Source organism: Diospyros lotus, chromosome 13, assembly GCF_014633365.1.
Source record: "Diospyros lotus cultivar Yz01 chromosome 13, ASM1463336v1, whole genome shotgun sequence".
Taxonomy (NCBI): domain Eukaryota; kingdom Viridiplantae; phylum Streptophyta; class Magnoliopsida; order Ericales; family Ebenaceae; genus Diospyros; species Diospyros lotus.
The window spans coordinates 40,311,197-40,336,669 of record NC_068350.1 but is presented as its reverse complement, the minus strand read 5'-3'; the positions used below and the strand labels follow the sequence as shown (position 1 = coordinate 40,336,669).

General features: G+C 39.7%; 4 protein-coding genes across 51 annotated transcripts in view; 3 read left to right on the top strand and 1 right to left on the bottom strand.

The window, feature by feature from the left end:
* Positions 1-18,422, top strand: part of LOC127789328 (O-fucosyltransferase 1-like) — a 128,683-nt gene extending 110,261 nt beyond the window's left edge. For all 45 annotated transcript variants that reach the window (XM_052318240.1, XM_052318239.1, XM_052318235.1 and 42 more), the window contains 5 exons: positions 8,731-8,854; positions 8,951-9,234; positions 9,805-9,934; positions 10,499-11,227; positions 18,079-18,422. In XM_052318240.1, coding sequence (XP_052174200.1) covers positions 8,731-8,854; positions 8,951-9,234; positions 9,805-9,934; positions 10,499-11,119 — 1,159 coding nt within the window. In that variant the 3' untranslated portion in view covers positions 11,120-11,227; positions 18,079-18,422. The remainder of the gene's footprint in view (positions 1-8,730; positions 8,855-8,950; positions 9,235-9,804; positions 9,935-10,498; positions 11,228-18,078) is intronic.
* LOC127789339 (aquaporin SIP1-1-like) overlaps positions 1-24,796 on the bottom strand; it is an 80,433-nt gene extending 55,637 nt beyond the window's left edge. The window contains exons 1-3 of one of the 4 annotated variants that reach the window (XM_052318291.1): positions 22,672-23,122; positions 20,694-20,966; positions 19,845-20,142 (exon numbers count right to left, since the gene is read on the bottom strand). In XM_052318291.1, coding sequence (XP_052174251.1) covers positions 19,993-20,142; positions 20,694-20,966; positions 22,672-22,974 — 726 coding nt within the window. In that variant the 5' untranslated portion in view covers positions 22,975-23,122 and the 3' untranslated portion in view covers positions 19,845-19,992. Of the gene's footprint in view, positions 1-19,844; positions 20,143-20,693; positions 20,967-22,671; positions 23,130-23,891 lie in introns of those variants that run through there. The other 3 variants (XM_052318292.1, XM_052318289.1, XM_052318290.1) reach the window with 3 other exon arrangements.
* On the top strand, positions 1,513-2,717 carry LOC127789338 (uncharacterized). Its single transcript, XM_052318288.1, has 2 exons — positions 1,513-2,470; positions 2,589-2,717. Exons 1-2 carry the CDS (start codon positions 1,513-1,515, stop codon positions 2,651-2,653), a joined length of 1,023 nt encoding a protein of 340 aa, XP_052174248.1. The 3' UTR covers positions 2,654-2,717.
* LOC127789336 (uncharacterized) lies at positions 2,853-8,657 on the top strand. The gene is made up of 3 exons (XM_052318285.1): positions 2,853-3,388; positions 3,469-3,587; positions 3,684-8,657. Exons 1-3 carry the CDS (start codon positions 2,866-2,868, stop codon positions 4,185-4,187), a joined length of 1,146 nt encoding a protein of 381 aa, XP_052174245.1. The 5' UTR covers positions 2,853-2,865; the 3' UTR covers positions 4,188-8,657.
* Positions 24,797-25,473: the final 677 nt, after the last annotated feature.

The following is a 25,473-nucleotide window of genomic DNA, read 5'->3' as shown; positions in this document are numbered from 1 at the left end:
GGGCAAAAGGCACATTCACTGCCTTTGCATCGACCATTCCAAACCTCTTAAGGAGTTTCTCTAGGTAGGATTTTTGAGACAGGTATAGTTTCTTATGCTATTTATTTCTGAAAATTTCTATCCCTAGAATTTTCTTTGCCTCCCCGAGCTCTTTCATTTCAAATTCAGACTTAAGTTTCAGCTTCAGTTGCTGTATTTCAGTCTCTGATTGACTTGCTATAAGCATGTCATCCACATATAGGAGAAAATAAATTGACACACTAGGAGATATATGCTTAAAATAAACACAGCAATCATTGGAGGTCCTCCTATACCCTTGGTTTAACATAACCAAGTCAGATTTTCTATACCATTGCCTTGGTGATTGCTTAAGTCCATACAAGGACTTCTTAAGCAAACACACCTTCTCCACCTTTCATCTAAATACAAAACCCTTAGGTTGCTCCATCAATATCTTCTCCTCTTAAGTCTCAATATCCATTTGCTCTAATTTCAAGTTTAAGTGGGCTGTAATAGCAAGCAGCATCCTAATTGAGGTATGTCTAACCACTAGTGAGAAAACCTCATTGAAGTCTATGCATAGTTATCAAAGGCGCACCTAGGCGCGAGGCGCCTTAAGGCGCCAGTTTGGCGCCTCGCCTTGGCCAAGGCGAGGCGGTTTTGGCGAGGCTCTCGCCTTGCGCGCCTAGGCGCTGGGGCGTGAGGCGCGCCTAGGCGTGCCTCATGAAACTGAGGTTTTCTACTTAAATCTTGCAGCCCAATCGCGCTTGCCTCTCCTCCCGACTGCATCCAGCCGCGCTTGCCTCTCCTCTCCAGCTCGCTGCTCGCTCCTCACTCCTCCCGACTATAGCATCTACCGTGCTTGCCTCTCCTCCCAACTCGCTGCTCGCTGGCCCTCGCTGCTCGCTCGCCCTCCCTGCTCGCTCGCCCTCGCCCGATCTTCCATTCTTCCTCTTCCTCTCTAGCCCTAGCCGCGTGGCTGCGCCTGCCTCCTCTCTTCCTCTTCTCTCCAGCTCGCCCTCGCCCGATCTTCTTCTTCCTCTCCTCTCCAGCTGCGACCCCCTCCTCTCTTTCTCTCCAGCCCCAGCCCGATCCTCCTCTTCCTCTCTGCTGCGCCTGCCTCCTCTCTTCCTCTCCTCTCCAGCTCGCTGCTTGCTCGATCTTCCTCTCCAGTCTCCAGCCGCACCCTTTCTTCTATTCCCCTCTACTGAGTCTGCCCACGCCACGGTCTTCTCCTCTCTTCCTCGCCTCTTCTCATCTGCTCTTGAGCTCTTCAAGTTGAAGCTGCTAAGGCCCTAAAGCTGCCGCCGCTGCTACCCACATCTTCTCCTATATTCATAATTTCATATTGTAAGTTCTTTAGTTGTATTTTATTTGTTTATTTCTTGCATTTTTGCTTAATTTATTTTGCTGGCAGCTGGTTGCTGAAATTTGCTTTTAAGTCTTTATAATTTATTTCTATAATTAGGAGAATTTTGATGAAATTGGAACTGTGTTGCAACAGCCCAATAAATGTCGTCAACCACTTCCAAAACGGACCCGGCATGGAATTATTTTGAAGCTGATCCTAATGATAGAAATACCACCACATGTAAATTTTGTCGTAAAGTAACAAAAGGTGGTATATTTCGGGCAAAACAACATCTTGTGGGCGGTTTTAGGAATACTAAAGCTTGTCCAAAATGTCCTCCATCAGTAAAAGAAGAGATTGGAGAGTACATGCAAAAGAAGAAAAATAACAGGGATGAGCTAAATATAGCATCGTTAGATGATGATATTCAATTTGGTGAAGGGTATGATGATGATGATGATGAGCCGCTGCCTCAAAGTAGAAAAAGACCCAATGTATCTACCGGAAGTGGAAGCGGTACTGGTAGTATTGGTAGTGTTAAAGGGCCAACACAAAAGGGTCCACTTGATGTTTTTTTTAAAGACCCAGAAGTTAATGTGTTGAAAAGCAAGGGCAAAGGAAAGCAAACAAGGTTGGGTGAGCATGATTTTGCAAAAAAAGAGTTAAGAGCTCGAGTTTGTAGAAGCTTTGCACGATGGATGTATGATGCAGGCATTCCATTCAATGCAGTGACATATGACAGTTTTAAAGTATTTATAGAAGCAGTTGGTCAGTATGGTCCGGGTGTGAAGCCGCCTAGTTACCATGAAGTCAGGGTTCCTCTTCTCAAACAAGAGGTGGAAGCCACTCGTGAAATGATGAAAGATCATGAAGAGGCGTGGGCCAAATATGGATGTTCCATTTTGTCAGATGGCTGGAAAGACAAGAGGGAAAGGACATTGATTAACTTTTTAGTCAATTCTCCTAAAGGAAGTATGTTCTTGGAGTCTGTTGATGGTTCTAGCTATTCAAAGACTGGGGAAAAGATGTTTCAATTATTAAGTAAATGTGTGGAAAAGATTGGAGTAAGAAATGTGGTACAAGTGGTCACCGATAGTGCTTCAAATAATGTTTTAGCAGGTATGAAATTTATTTTTGTAATTTGTATTATGTTTATAAATAGAACAATTTGAATATTCATTAGATATTTATTATTTACTAATATCTTGTTAATTTCACTCTAAATAATAACAAGAAGATTTTTGGAGGCAAAATATCCTACATTGTTTTGGACACCATGTGCAGCGCACTATTTGGATTTAATGTTGGAAGATATTTTCAAGTTGCCTAATATGAAGAAGACATTTGAGAGAGCTGTTATGGTGAATAGCTATATCTATACTCGTTCGGGTCTAGTAAACATGCTTAGAAGGTTTACTGACAAGAAAGAGTTGTTGAGGCCTGCAAAAACACGGTTTGCAACTGCCTTTATCACTTTGGGTAGGATGCATAGTCTGTAAAGCAACCTTAGAAGGATGTTTACCTCCGAGGAGTGGATGACAAGCAAGTGGGTAAAAGAAGCGGGGGCTAAAAAGGTTGTAGAAGTGATTTTGATGCCTTCATTTTGGAACAATGTTGTATTTGCTTTAAAGGTGGCTGGTCCATTGGTGCGTGTATTGCGCTTAGTGGATGGTGAGAAGAAACCTGCTATGGGATACATATATGAGGCCATGGATAGGGCCAAAGAAGCGATTGCTAACTCTTTTAATGGGGATGAAAAGAAGTATGCACCCATTTTTCAGATTATTGATAATCGATGGGATGTTCAGCTTCATCGCCCCTTGCACGCAGCTGGTTGGTACTTGAACCCAGAATATTTCTACAAGGCTGAACATATAGATCCAGAGATCATGAATGGCTTATATGAATGCATTAGAAAGTTAAATCCAGATATAAAGGTTCAAGACCAAATTGATGCTGAGCTTTCGATGTATAACAATGCAGATGGGTTCTTTGGAAACTATATGGCTATTAGAAAGAGAGCTAAGAAATCACCAGGTACATATATATATATTACATTATATATATAATCATTCTAGATAATAGATAATAACTAACCCATGAATTTTATTGGACAGCTGAATGGTGGGCTTCATATGGAATGTCAACACCCGCGTTGCAAAAATTTGCAATTAAAATTCTTAGCTTGACTTGTAGTTCATCTGGGTGTGAACGTAATTGGAGTGTGTTTGAAAATGTAAGTGCATTGTACATATACACTTACAATTTTTATTAGTAGTTGGTTTATTTCATGTAACTTATTCTTAGTATGTTTTTGCATAAATTGTTGCAGCTTCATACTAAACGGAGAAACAGGCTTGATCAACTTCGTTTAAACGACTTGGTGTTTGTGAAATACAATAGAGCATTGAGGCGTCGATATCAAATGCGTGATACCATTGACCCTATCATATTGACTGACATTGATGAAAGCAATGAATGGTTGACTGGAAAACTTGATGAGGAGAATGATAAAGATGATGAAACTGTTTTTCCAGATGACATTGGGGATGGGTTGACATGGAGTAATGTTGCTGCGGCTGCAGGAGTTGGAGAGCCTAGTTATCAATTTAGAACTAAACAAACTCGATCACAATTGGGATCAACTTCGGCTTCGACTTCAAAGCGGCGAGTAACTCAAGAGATTGAAGAGGAGGAAAGTGAGGCAGGGATCGAAGATGATGAAGACTTGGAAGAGGGAGAAGAATTGAGAGATGAAGAAGAAGATGAAGGGGTGATTGAAGGGGATGATGAAGATATTGACCTTGATGTTGATGATCTCCTTGATGATGATTGATTAAAAAACTTTTTTATATTGATTGTGGACTTGTAATGTTTATGTGTTTGTTTAGAACTTTGCATTATAATTGGTACTTGGTAAAGTTTAAGACTTTAAGTTTGAACTTTGATGATGTTTCTAGTTTAAAATTTGCATGATGAATGAATTAACTTTGATGTTGTTAGTTTATAGAATTTGAAGATAATGAATCATGAATGATATGAATGTGTTATTATTGATAATTTGATAGTTGTTTATGATTTTACAAGATTTTGAGTTTTTTTCCTAAAAGGTGCGCCTCGCTTCGCAAAGGCGCGCCTCGCGCCTCAGGCTCCAGGACCTTTTGCGCCTCGCTGCGCCTCGCGCCTTTCAGAACTATGAGTCTATGCCTTGGACTTGGGTGAACTCCCTTCTTTGATCTTATAGAGCCATTTGCAGCTTATTATCCACTGCCCTTTTGGCCTAGCCACTAGTATCCAAGTCTGGTTTTTATTCAAAGATTCTATTTCAGGCTTCATTGCTTCAATCCATAGCTTAGCATCTTTTGATGAAACGGCCTCCTCAAAAGTGGGGCTCTTCTCCTACTACTTCGGATGCACTTGACAGTGCATATGACACTAAGTCTGAATACCCATACTTGAGGGGTGACCTTTGTTATGGTCCCTGCAAGGTATGAGACTTGTCCCACATTGAAAGTTCAGGCTTCTGGTGTGGGGTTTATAATCTCTTGGGCACCCTCCCCTTAACAACTAGTTGTTGAGGGTGAGTTCTACCCAAGAGTTGTAGCAGTGGTATCAGAGCCAAGTTCATGGCTCTCAGTGCAAGCGAGCGGCGACGAAAGTGACGTCAGCATTGCAGTGCTCGCCCAAGACTAGCAGAGACTAGTGCATAACCTCCCGTCGTGGGCGTCAGGCTGCGGAGCGTGGTGGTATGTTATGGTCCACTGCAAGATATGGGACTTGTCTCACATTGGAAGTTTAGGCTTCTGGTGTGGGGTTTATAATCTCTTGTGCACCCTCTCCTTAACAGCTAGGTTTTGAGGGTGAGTTCTACCGGAGAGTTGTAACAACCTTCTACGCCTTTGCTATCTACCCCTAGCCACACTATACCTAGATGTATCAGGCTGGTTACCTAGACTCAAGTCTGCATCACTCCCTTCCTCACTCTCTTCATATTGAGCAGATTCTTGCTCAAGAAAGTCCTCCTGAGGGTCTTCCTGAATATTTTCAGGGTTGCATCTTTGGACTTCTCTGTCTATGGGTTTAAAAGAAATTTCTGCAGGTTTAGGATTGTCTACTAGGGCTGGCTAGACCTTAGTACCTGAAATTTCCATGGTTTCTCCTTCACTAAATGTCACAGCTCTTGTGACTATAGTCCTAGGACTCTCTGACTCAAGGTTCCACAACTTGTAACCTTTAACTCCTGTGGGATATCCTATGAATAGGCATTTCTTAGCCCTTGGTTCTAACTTGCCTTGCTTTACATGAGCATAGGCAATGCACCTGAGAACTCTTAAGGTAATCTAAGGATGGCTTATGGCCTGACCACCTTTCATATGGAGTCTTAAACTCAATGGCAGCTGATGGGGTTCTATTAATCACATGAGCTGCTGTTGAAACAGCTTCCCCTCAAAGGATTTTGGCAGTTTTGCATGAAATAACATGCATGTCACTCTTTCCAATAGAGTTCAGGTCATCCTTTCCGCCAATCCATTCTGTTTTGGGTTTCCTGGGGCTGATAAGTGCCTAACTATCCCACTTTCATTACACATTTGTGTAAAATCCTTGTTACAAAATTCTAACTCATTGTTTGTCCTAATGGTTTTTATAGACCTCTCCATTTGGTTTTCTACCATTTTCTTCCAGTTTTTAAATGCTTCGAAGGTATGATCTTTAGTCTTCAAGACATACACCCACACCATCCTAAAATAGTCATCAATGATAGATAAAAAATACGTAGAGCCTCCATGAGTTGGGGTTTGAGAAGGTCCCCAAAGATCTGAATGGATATAATCTAATGCGGATTTAGAATAATGGATTGCCTTCTTGCTAAACTTGACTTTGGCAGCCTTTCCATAAATGCACGACTCACATTTATTGAGTCCTGCAACCTTCCCTTGGCTTAGAATGCCTTGTTTGGCCAGCTCTTTAAGCCCTTGCTCACTGATATGTGAGATCCTTGAGTGCCAAAATCTAGCTTGCATATGGGCATTGTTGCTAGCCACAGCAGCTTCCCCACTTAGAGTGGATGCTTGCAGAATGTAAATACCATTCTGAAGCACTGCATTCATACAAATTAGGGAAGTCTTGGTGACCTTCAAGACTCCTCTTTCACCCTTTAAAACAGAAACCATTTTTGTCCAGTTCTCCAAGGGAAATTAAATTTCCATCACTCATTTTTAGCCTTACATCACTAATCCCCAATACCTTGCATTCATGATTATTTTCTAGCAAGACTTTTCCCCCATTAATTTCTTGATAATTCTGAAACCAATGCCTTCTAGAGGTTATATGGTAAGAACAACCGGAGTCCATAATCCATTCATCACTCTCAGTTTTCCCATAAATTACCAGTGCATCAGCATTGTCAATCCCAAATTCACAAATGCTATTTACATCATTTGACTTCTCTTGCAGATCTTTCCTTTTCTTTGGACAATTCCTTTGATATGGCCATCTGCATGGCAATAATAACATTTTACACTGCCCCTACTTGATCTTGATTTTGACCTGGACTTCCCCCTTCCTCTAGGTTCTCTCCTAAAGCTTCTTGATCTAACAGATAAGACATCTCCTGGGGAGGATTTTCCTTCCACTTTAATCCTTAATTCTTTTGAATTTAGAGCCCCTATGACAGCTTATCTCTACCGTGCTTTAGGATATCTACAAAGGTCTCATAAGCCCTAGGGAGAGAATGAAGTAAGACTAAAGCCTTGTCTTCATCATCATATTTAACATTTATACTCTCAAGATCAAGAGAGAGTTTATTAAACTTGTCAATGTGATCTTGCAAATACTGACCATCCTTCATTTTAAATGAAAAGAATTTAGTTTTAAGATATAACCTGCTGGACAAAGTTTTTTGTCATGTAAAGGCTTTCCAGCTTGGTCCAGATCTCCTCTGCAGTCTTCATCTTTGAAACCTCCTTGAGTACCTTGTCTCCAAGACTCAAAATCAGTGTGTTGAATGCCTTCTTGTTCATCTCCTTCTTCTACTCTTTGTAGGTCTTGGACATCTTCTTGTCTCCTTCCAGTGCCTCTGCAAGACCAAGATTGCCAAGGAGGGCCTTCATCTTCATCTTCATCTTCATCTTCCAGAGGGCAATGTCATTTTGCCCATCAAATTTCTCTATATCATGTCTAGAGACAGAAGAACTGAAGGCCATGACTTCTTACCGGGTTGAGGCTTCTTTCTTGAGATCTTGGATGCGTAAGAGTGACCGGCTTTGATACTAGATTGTTAAAACTTTTCCCCCACTTGTTGATACACTCACAATACTCCCTCAAGACTTATGCCTCTCCCTCACACAGGGATAGAAATATGAATACAAGAAGAGGACACACACAAAAAATACACACAAGACAATCACACATCAAGCACACTAGAATTTATCCTAGTTCAGAAAGTTCTATATGGAGATCCTACATCCAGACTGAGACTTGATCTCTCTTCACTATCTTGAAATCAAACTTACAAGAGATTACATGCATTGTATTTCCCCAGCCCTATTACCAAGCTGTCTACCCGGAGATTACAATGTTTTCCCAACTTTCCTCTCACATACAATCACAACACATTCTCTCTCTCCACACAAGATAGATTGAAAACACGGAAAATGAATCGAATGAGAGACCCCCTCCCGAACCCCCTATTTATAGAACATGGGAGGGGCGGGAATTTCAAGAGCGAAAACCTAACCCTCGGTAGCCGCCTTATAACATTGGCGGTTACCGTTACAAGACTTAACCAAACCTACCTACCGGTTCTTCTAGAAGCCTTAGAAAATATCCTCTCTTCGACTTTAAACTCCCGTGATAATAAGTCTAATCCTTAGGCAAATAATCCAACAAAACAAGAAGAGGAAAGTTGCAAAGTTGCAGTTCCTCTTAAGATAGCTTTTCAAACTTTCTCATCAACTTAAGTCACCATTTTGAAATTTGGACACAGCAGGTGTAACATCAGTTGCTTTAAGTTCTTGATAGAGATATGTAAGATATGAAAAGCATTAGATATGATTCTCTTAACACTGTATGTGCATGTTATGGGTACAGTAGTAAATAATGGGGCCTCATAAATGTAACATGATAGCTAATTTTGATATAATGGCTGCCATTGATGGTATGATGTTATTTTCTTTTGTGCTTCAATAAAGAGAGTAGTTGTCTTCTCGACATACATCACAGTAGCTATATTTTTGTTGTTTATGGAAATTGTATTTCATATTAGTTGCTATATGGTACATCTGTTTGAAACATAACCACTCGTTGCATATTTCATACAGTTGCTGTGTAGCACAACTTTTTGAAACATAACCAATTATTGCCACTATGCTTATACTCAGTGGTTTCCGAGGCATCTACGATGTTGATCACTTCATCAGAGCATTGAGGTTTGATGTACGGATTGTGGAAAGCATTCCAGAAATTCGCAAAAATGGGAAGACCAAGAAAATAAAAGCACATCAGGTACAATATTAAAATCTAGTCTTATTGATTCAAAGCAAGAACACGCAATGCTTTTACTTCGTTAACAGATTCTTGCTTGTCAACTTGCCAACTTAGCTTCGCCCCCCGAGAGATGCTCCAATTAGTTGGTACACAACAGTTGCTCTGGAGAAGATGAAGGAACATGGTGCCATCTATCTGACCCCTTTTTCACATCGTCTTGCTGAAGAGATTGACAACCCTGAGTACCAAAGATTGAGATGCCGAGTCAATTATCATGCACTCAGATTTAAGCCCCACATTATGAAGTTAAGCAACTCAATAGTGAGTAAACTTCGTTCAGAAGGTCATTTCATGTCGATACATCTCCGTTTCGAGATGGATATGCTGGCTTTTGCTGGGTATGTTGTTACTAAAGTAAACTTCTTGTTTTTTCTTCTTCTTCATATATTTGGCATGATCATCTTTCTTATTGAGAAAAAATGTAATTATGGTATTCATTTATGAGATTTGGTTAGCAACTGCCTCTTATACTTGCTGTTGTGATATGCCAATGAGTAGTAGAACAGTTGAAACCTATGTGGAAGCTTTTGGTTGAGGTTGACTAAGTGAGTTGGGTTGGGAAGTATCTGGAAAGGTGTACTTCTAGTCGCCTTTTTTTTTTTTTTTTTTTGGGGGGGGGGGGGGGGGGGGGTGCTGAGTTCTTATCTGCAGAATCATATAGAGATAAGAGTCTTTACTATGAATGTTTTTAAGTAAAATTTGGCTATGTCTTTAGTTGTACATTTCATAGTTTTACAACCCTTAGATTAACGCTTCCATTAGCTCTTAGGACAATATTATGATTTTTTACCTATCAGTTAAGAATTTAGCTTTTAGCATCACAAGGATGAGATTCTCTCCTCAGACTTGGAAGACAGGAGCAAGTTTTTCATGAAAACTGTTTAATGTTGGATATGCGATTTATGCAGATGCCTAGATATATTTAGTCCTGAAGAACAGAGAATATTGATGAAGTACCGCAAGGAAAATTTTGCAGAGAAGAGACTTGTTTATAGTGAAAGAAGGGTCATTGGAAAATGTCCATTGACTCCAGAAGAGGTATAATATTCTTCTACCTTTTTCAGTTCGGATGATTTTATTTGTTTGGATAAGGTAATAATCAACTCAGGTTCTGGATGAGTGGATTTTTTTTACTTTTGACTCCTAATATCAGTAGTTGCTATGGTCAAATTAGTTTCTTCTTCTTTTTGGGTGTCAATTTTCATATGTCCTGTCCAGATTGGTTGGAACTGCTGAAATGTTGTATGGTGGCTGAACTTGCTTTGTGTTTGTGTGTGTGTGTTTGCTCACACTCGCACTTTTGAAATAAATAATGGTTTGGGGCAGTATGTAATCAGTTAGTTAGGGGTTATTTCTTATCCAAAAAGTCTATGGAACTGTCCTAATATAAGGAGATACAACCTTGTTTCATTCAGTCTGGGATAGATTTAGATGTTTGAATCTCAATTACTAGTTTCTGATAACTGTAGGATGCTACTTCCATTATTGTCATTGTCATCCAAGTAAGACAGACTCACACTGCTCATTGTTGACACTGGGAGGACTAACTATCAAAACTGTTATTTATAATAGGTATATATATTCTGTCTCTTGTTTCTGCAGGTTGGTCTCATCTTGCATGCTATGGGGTTTGACAATTCCACTAAGATATACCTTGCAGCTGGTGAATTATTTGGTGGGGAGCGATTCATGAAACCCTTTCGGTCCATGTTTCCTCGCCTTGAGAATCACAGCACAGTTGACCCTAGTGAGGAGATAGCAGAGAACACTCGTGGCCTGGTAGGCTCTGCTGTGGATTACATGGTTTGTCTTCTATCAGACATCTTCATGCCAACATATGACGGGCCAAGCAACTTCGCAAATAATCTCCTTGGACACCGTCTGTACTATGGCTTCCGGACCACAATCAGACCTGACAGGAAGGCTCTTGCTGCAATCTTTATTGATCGTGAAAAGGGCCGAACAACTGGCTTTAACGAAACTGTTAGGCGTGTGATGCTACAAACGAATTTTGGTGGGCCTCACAAACGGGTCCCACCTGAGTCTTTCTACACCAACTCTTGGCCCGAATGTTTCTGCCAGACATCAACACAGAATCCAGATGATAAATGCCCACCAGAAAATGTTTTGGAAAAGTTGCATAGGCGACTGGAGGGTGAAACCACCAGTGATTCAGATACGTTGGTTCAATCAAATTCGACAGTATCCATGGCTGATAGATAGGAGATTGAGTCTAACCTAGTAATGGTGGTCATACTAATTCCTCAGTGATAGATGCCATGATACCAGATTGGGGAATGGAGCTTTTGTTTTTCCTAGTTCAGCTTTCAGGTATTTTTCTGATCTTGCATTCACAACTCATGTGGCATTGAAATTGATCTCATGCTGATATTTAAATGGTTTCTTAACCAATAGCAATAGGGTTTCTTTTTAACGAACATAAAAATGAAGATATAGATTCTTAAAAATAATAGTAGATGTGCAAGGGATGTAAATGGATTATGGACCACTGTGGAGTGGCTGGCTCTCTGGCTGTCGCGTTCTAATATTAATTTGGAGAATATTCAATCCCCACCATGAACTTGGTCAATGGCCATTGACCCACCCCAATTAGAAGCGGGTTTAAAATGCGATCACTACCCTGTTCTGTTCAGCTAATAAGTATGGAACCTACTGGGCCCTTTACTCGAGCCCTTTCCAGCCAGGTTGGGCAGCCCATAGAGCCAACATTTAAGTCAACTATAGGTTTTTTTTTTTTTTAATAATTTGCAACTTTTTTTTTATGTGTTTACAGCATCTAGGAAATAGGCTTAAAAATTATTTTCTTAATTTTATCTCAAACGCTATTATAATTAAAAGAAACAATAGAGAAGATGATGTAGGATAAATGGTGGTGGAATAACAATAAATATGTTGCAATAACTCAAAGATTCCAAGGCACGAAAACTCGCTTTCCTTAAGACTTTGTTTGTCCCAAAACACAATGCACAAGGGATTCAAACAAGCCTCCAAGATACAATAGAATCAAAAATAATATTTGTTGACGAATGTGCAGTTTTTCGAAAACAAACCCGAACACACGGAATTAATAACAAACACAAGAAGCTTTGTATTCTAATTCTGCAATAAAAGAATACAAAGAGTTGGTTTTTGTTTGCACAAAAATTATGAAATTTTATGTAAGAATGTAGGAGAAGAACAAGGAGAGAGAAACCACAGGAATTTTCAAAATCTATTTATCTAATAACACACCAATCTATTTTATAGATAATGTTAAAACCCTTCACCAAAGGTACAACCATTTACGTGTATTACAATTCTTCACAAAAGGATATATCTAATTCTTGTGTGTTACAATCCTTTATCAAAGGTACACCCCTTTGCCAAAGGTTACAACCACTTAAATTAAATTCAAAACAAGTGAGGCATAATCCTTTACTAAAAGTTACAACCATTCATGTGTGTAAATAAAATTTGAAAGGTTACAACCTCTAGTTCCTTGACTTGGATCTCTTCCCATACAAGCGAAAGGTTACAACCATTCTTTTGAAAATCTCTCCAACAATCCTCCACCATTTTCAAAATAATGAAGTTTTGAAAAACTCGTGTAAGTTAGCCAAACTTATGCATAAATGAAGGTGTCTTTTGGACTTGAACCTTCACGTAGTGAAAGCATTTCAAATGTCAACCAAGGTGGCATGATAGACAAGCTTTGAACCAACGACCCTTATCTGATTAACTAGAAATACCTCACGCACTCATTTGAATGTCCTTATTGTGTTCATAAGTACCAACACGTGAATAGGCCATATGTCCCATATCTTGGTTTTCCTTCCATGAAATACCTTGAGTAGTTTGCCAAACCACTTTGAAGATGGCACCATCCCCGATATTCATATAGGTAGGCTTACCGAAAATATCAACGTATCTAAAGCATTTTATAAATATCTATATAAGCCTATTAAGAGCAAATTAGCTCAACCTCATATTATTGATACGTTCCCGAACACCTCTACCTTGGGATTAACTTCAATGCTTGCAATCACTCATATGACGTACTTTACTCATTAAACTAAGATCTTGATGTTTCAAGTGTTAGGTCGAGTTTCCATCACTGATGATTATGAATTGGCCATAATCCCATTCCCTTTGACGTTTTAGAAACTAAATCCCTTGCAAGGCCTTTCGTCAAAGGATCCGCCAAGTTTTGACTTGACTTTACATAGTCCACAGTAATGACTCCATCTGAAATCAATCGTCTAACCATACTATGTCTTAACCCAATGTGTCTAGACTTGCCATTATATATTTAGCAATATGCTCTAGACAATGTAGCCTCACTATCACAATGGATAGAAACCGGAGGCATAGGTTTAGGCCAAATAGGAATTTCAATCAACAAATTCCTTAGCCATTCCACTTCTTTACTACACGAAGCTAATGCTATAAACTCTGCGGCCATGGTGGAATCCGCTATACAAGTTTGTTTCTTTGAACCCCATGATATAGCACCTCCACCAAGTGTGAAAATCCATCCACTTGTTGATGCATGATCTTCTCGATCAGTGATCCAACTAGCATCTGTGAATCCTTCTAAAACTAAAGGATAAACGGAGTAATGTATGCCATAATTCATGGTTCCTTTTAGATATTTTAGAATTCTATAGACTCATTGCCAATGTAACAAGCTTGGATTGCTCGTATACTGGCTCATTTTTCCAACAACGAATGCAATATCCAGTCTTGTAGATGTCATAGCATACATAAGACATCTAATAACACGAGCATACTCTAATTGAGATACCGCTCTACCGGTGTTAGAATACATTCTAACATTTGGATCAAATGGAATAGATACAAACTTGCAATCAAAATGATCAAACTTTTTCAACACTTTTTCGATATAGTGTGATTGAGTAAGAATGATCCCGGTATCTTCTCGTATGATTTTAATGCCCAAAATCACATCCGCAAGTCCCATATCTTTCATATCAAAGTTGGATGATAACAATGACTTAGTAGTTCTTATGACTTCTAAGTCCGTTTTGAATATTAACATATCATCCACATACAGACAAATGATAACACCCTTGTGCCCATTAAACTTGCTATACACATTTGTCTGCTTCATGGATTTTAAATCCATTGGCAACAACAATTTTGGCAAACTATTCATGCCATTGCTTAGGTGCCTGTTTAAGTCCATACAATGACTTAATCAACTTACATACCTTTATTTCTTGTCCCAGTAAGATAAACCCTTCCGGTTGCTCTATATATATTTTCTCATCCAACTCTCCATTTAGGAAAGCTGTTTTAACATCCATTTGATGGATTTCAAACTTATATATGGATGCCAAAGCAATCAATGTTCTTATAGTAACTGTCCTAATAACTGGTGCGTAGGTATCAAAGTAATCAAGGCCTTCCTTTTGAGTGAAGCCTTTAACTACTAACCTTGCTTTGAACTTGTCTAAGGTTCTATCTACTTTCATCTTCTTCTTGAAGATCCACGTACAACCAATAGGTCTAAAACCTAGAGGAAGATCTACTAACTTACAAGTCTTGTTATTCATAATAAATGACATTTCTTCATCTATTACTTCTTTCCAAAAGGTGGAATCATTAAATTTCATTACCTCTTCATACGTGAGAGGATCAGACTCAATTGATTGCATAATTGTAGTTTGATTTATGTGTGAGTCCCTGGTACCTTCCACTAGATGCATAATGAAATCGGGTCCAAAAGTTCTCTTTTCTAACCCTTTTTACTCCTTCTCAACTCTGGAGGTTATTGATTAGCATTGCTTTTATTATCCTCTCTTACTACTAGTACAACGGCATTCGAATTTGTAGGTTTAAGAATAGTAGTAAAATTATTCTCATAGAATATAGCATCTCTAGATTCTATCACGGTGTAACTTCAATCAAACTATTAGGTTCTATAACTAAAAACCTAAACCCTTTACTATGTCTTGCATATCCTAAGAATATGCATTCTATTCCTTTTTCACCCAATTTTTTAACCTTTGGATCAGGTAACCTAACAATAGCTCTACAACCCCAAACACGTAGATAAGACAAGTTAGGTTTTCTATTCTTCCAAAGTTCATATGGTGTAACTTTATTTCCATTACTAGGTACTCGGTTAAGAATATGACAAGTCGTTAGCAATGTTTCTCCCCAGTATCCTTTACTTAAACCCGAGTTACTAAGCATAGCATTAACCATTTCCATTAAAATCCTATTTTTTCTTTCTACTACACCATTTTGAGGGGTGTAAGCAATTGAAGTCTCATGAACAATTCCTACATCTTCACAAAATTTAGGGAAATGATACTCACCACCCCTATCACTTCTAAGGTATTTAATTTTAGTATTGCACGAGTTTTCTACTTCAACCGAATATATCTTGAATTTTTCTAATACTTCATCTTTAGTCCGCATAAGATACACATGACAAAACTTAGAAAAATCATCGATAAAAGTCACAAAATAAAGTTTCCCTCCTCTACTAGGTGTACTATGTAAATCGCATACATCACTATGCACAAGTTCAAGTAAAGAGGTTTTTCTTTCAATTTTAGAAAATGGTGTTTTTTTTATTTTAGTTTGTGCACATACTTTGCATTTCCCTTCCATGTCATGTTTGCAATTAGGAATTAATTCGAGTACACTCATATCATGTAACCTTCTATTGTTAACATGTCCTAAACGTGAATGCCATAAAGATAAAGAATCAACAACAATGTAAACAAAATTTGTAGTTTTATTCATAGTATTGAGTTTAAACATTCCATCACAATAGAATCCTTTCCCAACAAAGACACCTCCCTTAGACAACACAAACTTATTTGACTCAAATACAAGTTTGAAACCAAACTTATTAAGAAGACCACCAGACACAAGATTCTTTCTAACTTCCGGCACATGATAAACATCGGTGATAGTGAGAGTCTTCCTAGAAGTAAATTTCAATTTGATGTTGCCTTTGCCAAGCACGGCTGTGGTGGTGGAATTTCCCATGTAGAGGGTTTTTCCATCTTCAATAGACTCATAAGTGGCGAATAGGTTTCGATTCTTACATACATGCCTAGTGGCACCCGAATCGATCCACCACTCATTTTCATTCTCCACCACGAACACCTCACTTATCATAGCCATGAAGTTGGAGTTTCCATCTTGCTTTTGCTTCTTCAAAAGGCGGCATTCCTTTTTTATGTGACCCATCTTACCACAATTGTAACATGGCCCATTTTTCTTCTTTGAGTCCTTGTCTTTGGAGTCAAAATTTCTCCTCTTGCTATTCTTTGAAGAGTTTTGTTTTCCATCCTTCCTTTTGTTGGTACCTTTTTCTTCCTCCACCACGTGAACATTAGAAGATTGGCCATTGTTTTCATCAGAGTTATTCACTCTAAAGTCCTCTTCTATTCGAAGATGTCGGCCCAACTCCTCAAGGGAAAGATCATCCTTTCTATGCTTGAGATTCTTTTTATAATCTTTCCAACCAGGAGGAAGTTTATCAATGATGAATGATACAACAAAGGATTCATCCATTTTCATGTCATGTTGTTGAAATTGGTTATAAATGTGAACAATTTCATGAAATTGTTCAATTACCTTTCGATTGTCTCCCATACGATATTGATGAAATTTAGAGGCTAGAAATTTCTTACTCGTGGCATTCTCGGACATGTACTTAGCCTCCAAAGCATCCCAAATCTCCTTTGCACTCTTCTTGCTATGGTATTGGTCAAACAGAGCATCTAATATAGCATTGCAAATGTGCCCTTTGCAAATGTAGTCATCTTGATCCCATTTTCGCTTGCCCTTGGATTTTGCAAACTTTCTTCTTCGGTTTCCTCCGGTCTTGGTGTTGTAAGCACGTATACCACATTAAGTGTGGTAAGGAGAAAATGTAGTTTATTTTGCCAACGATGGAAATTAGATTCTTTAAATTTCTCTAATTTCACAAAATCAACAGCAAAGTCTCGTAGAGAAGAAGTCGGTGGAGCCATCACAACTTCAAAACAAAGTCTTAAGATTGTAGGATAAATGGTGGTGGAATAACGATAAATATGTTGCAATAACTCAAAGATTTCAAGGCACGAAAATTCGTTTTCCTTAAGACTTTGTTTGTCCCAAAACACAATGTACAAGGGATCCAAACAAGCCTCAAAGATACAATGGAATCAAGAATAATGTTTGTTGACGAATTTGCAGTTTTTCGAAAACAAACCTGAACACATGGAATTAATAACAAACACAAGAAGCTTTGTATTCTAATTCTGCAGTAAAAGAATACAAAGAGTTGGTTTTTGTATGCACAAAAATTATGAAATTTTATGTAAGAATGTAGGAGAAGAACAAGGAGAGAGAAACCACATGAATTTTCAAAATCTATTTATCCAACAACACACCAATCTATTTATAGACAATGTTAAAACCCTTCACCAAAGGTACAACCATTCACATGTATTACAATCCTTCACAAAATGATATATCTAATTCTTGTGTGTTACAACCTTTTATCAAAGGTACACCCCTTTGCCAAAGGTTACAACCACTTAAATAAAATTCAAAACAAGTGAGGCACAATTCTTTACTAAAAGTTACAACCATTCATGTGTATAAATAGAATTTGAAAGGTTACAACCTCTAGTTCCTTGACTTGGATCTCTTCCCATACAAGTGAAAGGTTGCAACCATTCTTTTGAAAATCTCTCCAACAGATGAAGTTGAAAAAATCAATTTGTTATGGATATAAAAATTATATAGTATTAGATTTTTGTCGGCTTTCTATTCAAATATAAATAAAATAAAATAAAAATGTGGGAATCAAACTTGCTTGCATCTTTCTTAGAATAGACCGACAGTGGAGTATGTTAACAAAATTTGTCTTGGCGCAAGGGTCTCTCTCTCTCTCTCTCTCTCTCTCCCTCCTACCGTTGGGTTCAACTCATCTATCTCAGAACAAATGACCGCTTGTGTGAAACATTACTACTACCAAATATCTTGAACTCACTTGCAATCGCAAGTTGCTTTGAAGCTGGCATTCATAGAAGTTTGTGCCCCGCCATTACCACCAACTAATAGTATTTCTTTTGCAGCCGTCCTTGTATGTAGAATGTACGTCTGCCAACTTGTGTATAATCTTCTGATGCTTGTAGTTCTCATTGCAGGTGTCATCGGACGAGATCATTGATCTCTTTGGTTTGGATAGGTGGCGAGTAGATCGTGTTTGACTTTCGGAAGCGAGAGAGAATGGGGGATATCATTGGGTTTGAAGGGACCAGAATGATATTTTGAGCGTGTGTTACTCTCTATTTGCAATTTTTTTTTTTTTTTGAAATGAGTGAGCTCAATTATATTAATGAAAATATAGAAGATAAAGCTGGAAGTGATTGGAATTCAGGAAAATATCCATGGTTTAAGCGTAGGCGAACGCGGTTGATCCTTGAAGAGTTTGGATTATATTATTATTATTAGTGCATGCCTTTTGTTATGGAGTGCATGTTGTGTATAATCAGGAATTTTGTATGGAAAGTTGACAGATCTCCACACCAAATGCAAAATTATCTTAGAAATCAAAAATTGATGTGAGGGGGGGGAGCTCGTTTATGATAAAATCTTCTCTGCCTTAGATTATAAACGAATTTAAGACAGGTTGCTGGGTTCCACGTCAAATTATAGCCAAACCATTTAGCTTCTTTTCTGCCCATTTCTTGCTCGGAATAATGCGTTGGTATCTTCTGCCTAACAGCGTTCAAAGTTACACACAGATTCCAACGTATATCATGTCTTTCTTTGTTTTCCAGTGTGAGGTTGGTTGGCAAAATTACACACATTGGCAGAAAAAATTAGGCAGTAATACTGGGAAAATAATGGAATAATGTGCTTTTGGCATGTAATAGCGATTAACCAAAGAAATATTCAATACGGTACGCGCGAGAGAGAGAGAGACCTCAACGTTGGCTGTTACTTTCATTCAACTTCTACAAGCAAATTGGGGCACAAAGGAAAGAAACACTGGACCAAAAAACACACACATTTCATTCAAAGACCGAGAAGAGGACTAATGACCCAAATGCATACGTAGTTTGCGTGCAACATAGAGAGCAGGTGGCTGATGTTTGTGGGTGGGTAATGTTGGAGTAACTTGAGATTGGAGGTGAAGTCACCCGCAAGTAAGCGCCTCCTCTCACAAGAATCAGCAAATCCGAAGCAGAGTTTCCTGCATTTATTTGTTAAGACTAGTTTTCAACTGTCATACTGCTGCTGCATTTTCTCACTACTAAAACGATTGACTTGGTCTCTGGAGAACTAATCATTTTCAGTATCAAACAAACCCAGAGAAAAGTACATTTCGGCAAATTGGCGGGGGGGGGAGAGGGGAAAACATATCGGTCATGAAGCAAATAATAATAGCTCAAGAATGACAAAAACAAATCCGTTTCTTTTTTAGCATTCTGCATTATTTTTAAAAATAAAGGGTTGGCTTTGATATGTTAACTACTTGGTTGGCGGAGAAATAGTTATACATCATAACATATAAAGTTTATATGTGAATATTTTATTTGTATGGTAGTATTATTATATTTCTAGAATTAGGCAGTGAAGTCAATGTAACTGTTGCACTTGCACACTGCTTTCCCAAGTACATATCAAATCCCCCATCAGATTTAAAACATTGATAAGAGCAACCATCTCCGAATCCAGACTACTGCCACTTGCTCTTTTGCTTTTATTTTGCGGTCATTTGACAGGTAGAGCAATGGTTTGTGATTTTATACGTGAGAGTTGGCATGCAAGACGCGTACACGCAGACACCCATGCTTATAAACCTCCCTATAAAGAATCATATCATACCCCCATAATGTTTTGCAAATAAACAAGGATATAATGAAGCAAGCGACAGAGAGACAGAAGGAAGACGCCTGTGCCCCAATTTTAAAGGGAAAAAATAATAACAATAAAGTTCAATATGAAGCAGATGGTTATCCATGCACAAGAACTTAACAGATGCACACAATCCATGCCAAGATGAGATGAGAAGAGATGACCCGGTAACAGTAAGGCTTATTTTTGTCGTCTTCTCAGGCATTCTTCTGCTTTACTACTGGGGGAGGAAAGACGAGACGGAAAACCCAGGCCGCCAATATTGCTCCAATAAAGGGGCATATCCAGTAAACATAAAACTGTTCCCATGTGTTATGCCAATTGCCCACGTACGCCCAGCCATAGGCCTGCAGGCACAATTAAAGATAGGTAATACTGCATCTAATTGAATAATAAACTGCCCCATAGCTGAGAAGAGAATGGTATGTTCCAACAGAAATTTTGTCTTCTATTCAGGCAAGCTCAACCTTATGAATACAAAAAGTCTATCGTAGTAGCTGGCATCATCGCTAAATAAATAGGGACCACAACAACATATCAAGGTTTTGTCCAACTATGTGAGAATGGTCGCATGACTTCTAACTAGTACCATACCTTAAACAGGAAATAGACTAATAATTTAGGTGATAAAATGATGGAACTTATGATTGCGAGAAAAAGAAAGGGCCAGGGGAAATGGCTACCTCTACCCAGTATAAAAGATCCAAGGAAACAGTGGAAACCAAACAAAATAAATTCCACACAATAGAATATGATAAGTTGGAATAACAAAAATGAATATTCAACATGTCATGCCATCATACGAATCAAAACTGACAGTTGAAGAAAGATGCAGGCAATTCAGCTGATGCAATGAATATCATACAACTGATTAAAAAGAAAAAATTATACTACTTACATTGGCAGGATTCATGGAAGGTCCAGTATAACTGGGTCCAGCAACAATCACTGTTACAGTTGACATAGCAAGTAACAATGCCCTCAGAATTGGACTTTTAGGACCCCTAAGCACAATCAGGAGGACGGCAAAGGTAATAATGAAGGTTAAAATCCCTTCAGCCATGGCTCCAGTATGTGAGTCAACTTTCAAGGAAGGTCCCCCAACCATGTGTTTGTATTGCACGGGCACCACTTCAGCAATTGCCAGAGCACCACCAACTGCACCAGCTGCCTGTCAAAGAAAAAGGAGAGCAATGAACATCTTTGTAAAATGATCTCAAGAATCAAGATTATCATCTATGGTTCTTTCTCCACAGCTAGCCTTCTATTTCTTCTTGGGTTTTTCAACATTTTTAAATAATATCCTGCCATTCAAATTTACTCAGGGTGAGCCTTGGCAGCTGACAGGTTTGAATTGTAGAAACAAACTCTTCGCAAAGCAAGGGTAACATCATGTACAAAAAATGACCCTCCCCCTTACCTTGCAAGGCATGGAGTCTTGTGCACTAGAGACACCCATTTTATGCTTCAGTCCTCTTCTCCATTACTATGAAAAAGTGTCATAAGTTCACTAACATCTCAATCTTTTCAAGGCTCCACTTGGCAGTTACATTAAAAATTCTTCAATGCTTAAGAAAACATGTTACACAAACAGAATAGCAAGTGATGAAACATTTTTATGACCACTCTGGATGCGCTCATCTTAACAAACATGGTTTTCTCAAAACCCAAGCACCAGGAATGAACAACTTTCACAAAGACAATGTTGTGGACTAATATTATAAATAAATGGGAATAGTTTGGTTCCTTGAGCAAAAAGCCCTATAGAAGTTCAAATCCAAAAGACAAGTTTGTCCAGAAGAAGAATGGACAGAGAGAATTCATTTAAGACTTTCGATATGTATTTTCCAACAACTTATGCTTTTACACAGAAAATTCCCCTGCGCTTGGGTATCCAAGTGCATCCAATTAGAGAGACATGTTACAATTGGCATGTTTTGAAAGCTAAAGGTAATTAAAGATGACTGATGAGGCACACATTAACATGTTTCAGCATGCACAGAAGGAAAGAAAATGAGAAATAGAGAAAACCCTACCAGAGCTTAGAAAAGGAGGATCATGGGGATGAGCAAAACACGGCAGTGCTACTGGGACAAAAGCTGGCCCCACTGAAGGCCTCACTAAATTATGATGATTGATAAATATGAACACGAGAACAAGGACAAAGATGTTGATGAAAAGCATTACCATCCCCTTGCATACCAAGGAGCTATAATCAACGTCAATACCCCCACAGTTGAGACATGTTGATAGTGATCAGTAATTGAGAGAAGAATTTTTTCGGTCATGTACTCCCTGGGGAGAAGGTGATGCAGATCTAGAAAAGAGGAACCAAGGGAGATGAAAGAAAGAGCTAGGACAACCAAGCGAGAGTTTCTACAAATTCCCAACTTGTAACTTAGATAGGAGATAATGCATTAATGAAGTAGGTATCTCTCATTTACAAATTTTGCTCTGTTGTGTTGTGCCACATTTTGTACAACGCATTTTTTCCACATGCTGATTCAGACATGTCTTTAGGCCTGGCTCATCCACATGAGTTTAGATCATTAGTTGTCTACTTGTCAGATATTCATGTGATGTCAAATCTTTTTAGGGCGAGCTTAGACACAGAATGCCATATGCTTGACAAGTGCTTATAGTTTCTGAGTTATTTCATGCGCTCAGTGAGTTTCCGCAGTACAAAGTGGAGTGGTTATACTATAACACACATACTCAAAGAGACTTTAGTTACTGCCGATTTACCATCAATAAGAAAAAAAAAAATAGACAAGAGCGGACAATGGTCTAGACATGACGAATTGGTGAAAACATACATGAGTCACTGTTGTCGGGCAGCATAACAAAGTGAAAGCATGGGAAAACCCGAAAAATACCTGAGCAGGGAAACGGACAGCCATGGAGAAGAGAGAGTCGGACCCAACGCCGGCAGCATAAAAGGCGGCATCAGCAGTTGGGTTGAAGCTGGCACCGCCGAGAGCGTCGGCGATGAATCCAAAAATGAACAGGAGAAAGAAGAAAAGGAGGGTGATGACTGCGATATTGAGCGTTGGCGCCCCATCTCCGAATCCCAGGGTGGATGCTGTGATGGAGGCGAGTGCGGCCAGCGTTGAGGCGCAAAATACCCACAAGAATGTAACCACAGCGTCCCCGATCGCAGCCTTAATCACGCCGCCCATCCTCTCTTTGATTTAGATTTCTTCCCAATCAAAACAAAAAGGCAATTAATTGTCTCGCTCTGGCTTCACAGTATTTGCTAGCTGGCCCTCAGTAATCAGTATTTGCTTATCTTCAGTCCTGTCTTCACGGGAGGAACCGTGTACGTGTCTTCCTCCTTTTAATTTAATGAGATGAGATTGTTTATTGTTTATCCAAAGATAACGCTTTTATCATTATCTTCTGTTTTAGAAACAACCAAAGCATCACTTTGGAATTGACTTATTCTACCCTCACCACCCCCATCATATTCATATTCATCCTCATCCTCATCTTTTCCTATTTAATGAAAAGGTTTATTAATTTGAAATTTGAATGAATGATGACCAAATCATAACAAACTAAAAACAACAATTTTACCATTGTATGTGTGGGTACTAATTTTGTCCATATTAAACATTGAAAAAAGATGCATGCAAGTTATTTCCAACCAATTTGATTCCCACCATCCCATTATTAAGAGTCCTCCCGAACAAGATAACCTTAATTCTATCCAACTTTAACTCCATTAATCAATTCAATTCTATATATTCCAATTCCCACATCAAATGAAATTGAATTAGTGGAGGTGCAGATAGAGATTCATTCACTGGATTCTCTATTCTATTTACCCTTGGATTTTGTATAAGAACATGAAAGGCAGCACCAGGTCCCCCGGCCAGCCCACATGCTCATCACTTTTCGTGGAAAATAAGTAGTTAACGGTTACTGATCGATCGATAAAGGGTCCTTGCCTAGCTAGCAAATCAAGAAAAACACACAATCCATCCATTCATCCATCCAAGAGAGAGAGAGAGAGAGAGAGAGAGAGAGAGAACAACACCTGTATCAATTATCCATGCCATATAAATGAAGGAATCATCCTTCTATATATATATACCTACTAATTAGACGTAGCCGCCGTTGACGCGAATAACCTGACCATTAACCCACTCTGCACCATCCGTTGCCAAGAACCCCACCATCGGAGCCACGTCCTCCGGCTGCCCGATCCGGCCGTGCGGGCACTCTTCCGCCAGCTTCCGCATCGCAGCTTCACTACCCATCACCTGCATCAACAGATCCGTCGCGATCGGCCCCGGCGCCACGCAGTTGGCCGTGATCCGCGTCTCCTTCAGCTCCTGCGCCAGTATCTTCACCATCGCCTCCACCGCCGCCTTCGAAGCCGCGTACGTCCCAAACCCGGGCTTCAATGACGCCACCAGTGACGACGTCAAGCATATGATCCTGCCCCCGCCGCCGCGCTTCAGCCTGCTGGCACCCTCCTTCAGGCAGAGGAAGTTGCCCCTGGCATTGACGCCGAACACCCTGTCGAACTCCTCCACGCTGGTGTCGAAGAGGGCAGAGCGGGTGAGCTGGCTGATGCCTGCGGAGGTGACCAGGATGTGGGGCTGGGCGTTGAAGGCTGACTCCGCCGCGTCAAAGAGGGACTTCACCTGGGCGGCGTCGGAAACGTCCGCTTGCACGGCGATGGCCCGCGGCCTTGGGGAAGAAGCCTCGCCGGCCCGGCCCTTGATCTGGTCTGCGAGGAGACGGGCTTGAGAGGAGTTGGAGTGGTAGTTGACGACGAGCTTGGCGCCGAGGGAGGCGAGGTGGAGACAGATGTCTCGGCCTATCCCGCGAGATCCGCCGGTGACAATCGCCACTCGGTCTTGGAGTGGCAGCGCCTGGCGCTGGGGGACGGCGGCGGAGCTGTTAATTTCTTCCTCTTCCGCCATACATGCAAGTGCAGTACCAGTGTCAGCAAGCTAATCTCTCATCAGCTGTGTTCTGGTCTGTGCGTGTGTGTGTATATATATATAAAAGAAAGAAAGTAGCCGACTGACAATTTTTTTAATTATTCTTTTCCTCTTTTTATTGGTCTTCCTCGTGCAGCACGTGACTTAGTTAAAAAATTAAAATTTAATTAACACCACCATTTATATGTTATTAGTAACGGATAAGAGCCGAATTGTGGCCGAGCACTCATAAAGTGATTAAGTGATTGAAATAGGACAAATTGAAATTAGCACCACTAAATTAGAATTCAATTCTTTATTTTGTGTAATGACATAAAATTTTTATCTATGATTTATCTCCTTTGTTAAAATTAAGAATACGATCGACGAAAAATTACATAGGATAGAGTCGTGGGCCGAACCTTCCATGAGGCCAATGAGATAGTTGCCTCAAAGTCCATGAAAAATTAACTATTTAAGGGCCCAAACCTCCCTCTTGTAAAGGCCCATTGCCCAGGCCTAGCCGCCCACCCTTTCCCCCTCCAAAGGTTCGCCTTGCCCTTCTTCTTCTCTTGCTTTTGCTGTCTTTCTTGTTCTGTTCGTCGCTCCTGACTTCGCGTTCACCCTTGCTCTTGTCTCTCACTATTTCGTCAGATCGTCACTCATTGCTTTTCTCTCCTCTCGCTACTCCGTCACCAGTCACCCTTCGCTCTCTCGCTTCTCACTGCTCAGTCACTCGCCCTA

Bases quoted from the DNA above. Each gene is read 5' to 3' on its own strand.
- LOC127789338 (XM_052318288.1), top strand. From the start codon at position 1,513: ATGTCGTCAACCACTTCCAAAACGGACCCGGCATGGAATTATTTTGAA. The intron at 2,471-2,588 runs GTATGAAATTTA...AATAACAAGAAG, and splicing joins TTCAAATAATGTTTTAGCAG to ATTTTTGGAGGCAAAATATC.
- LOC127789336 (XM_052318285.1), top strand. From the start codon at position 2,866: ATGTTTACCTCCGAGGAGTGGATGACAAGCAAGTGGGTAAAAGAAGCG. The intron at 3,389-3,468 runs GTACATATATAT...TTTATTGGACAG, and splicing joins GAGAGCTAAGAAATCACCAG to CTGAATGGTGGGCTTCATAT. The intron at 3,588-3,683 runs GTAAGTGCATTG...AAATTGTTGCAG, and splicing joins ATTGGAGTGTGTTTGAAAAT to CTTCATACTAAACGGAGAAA.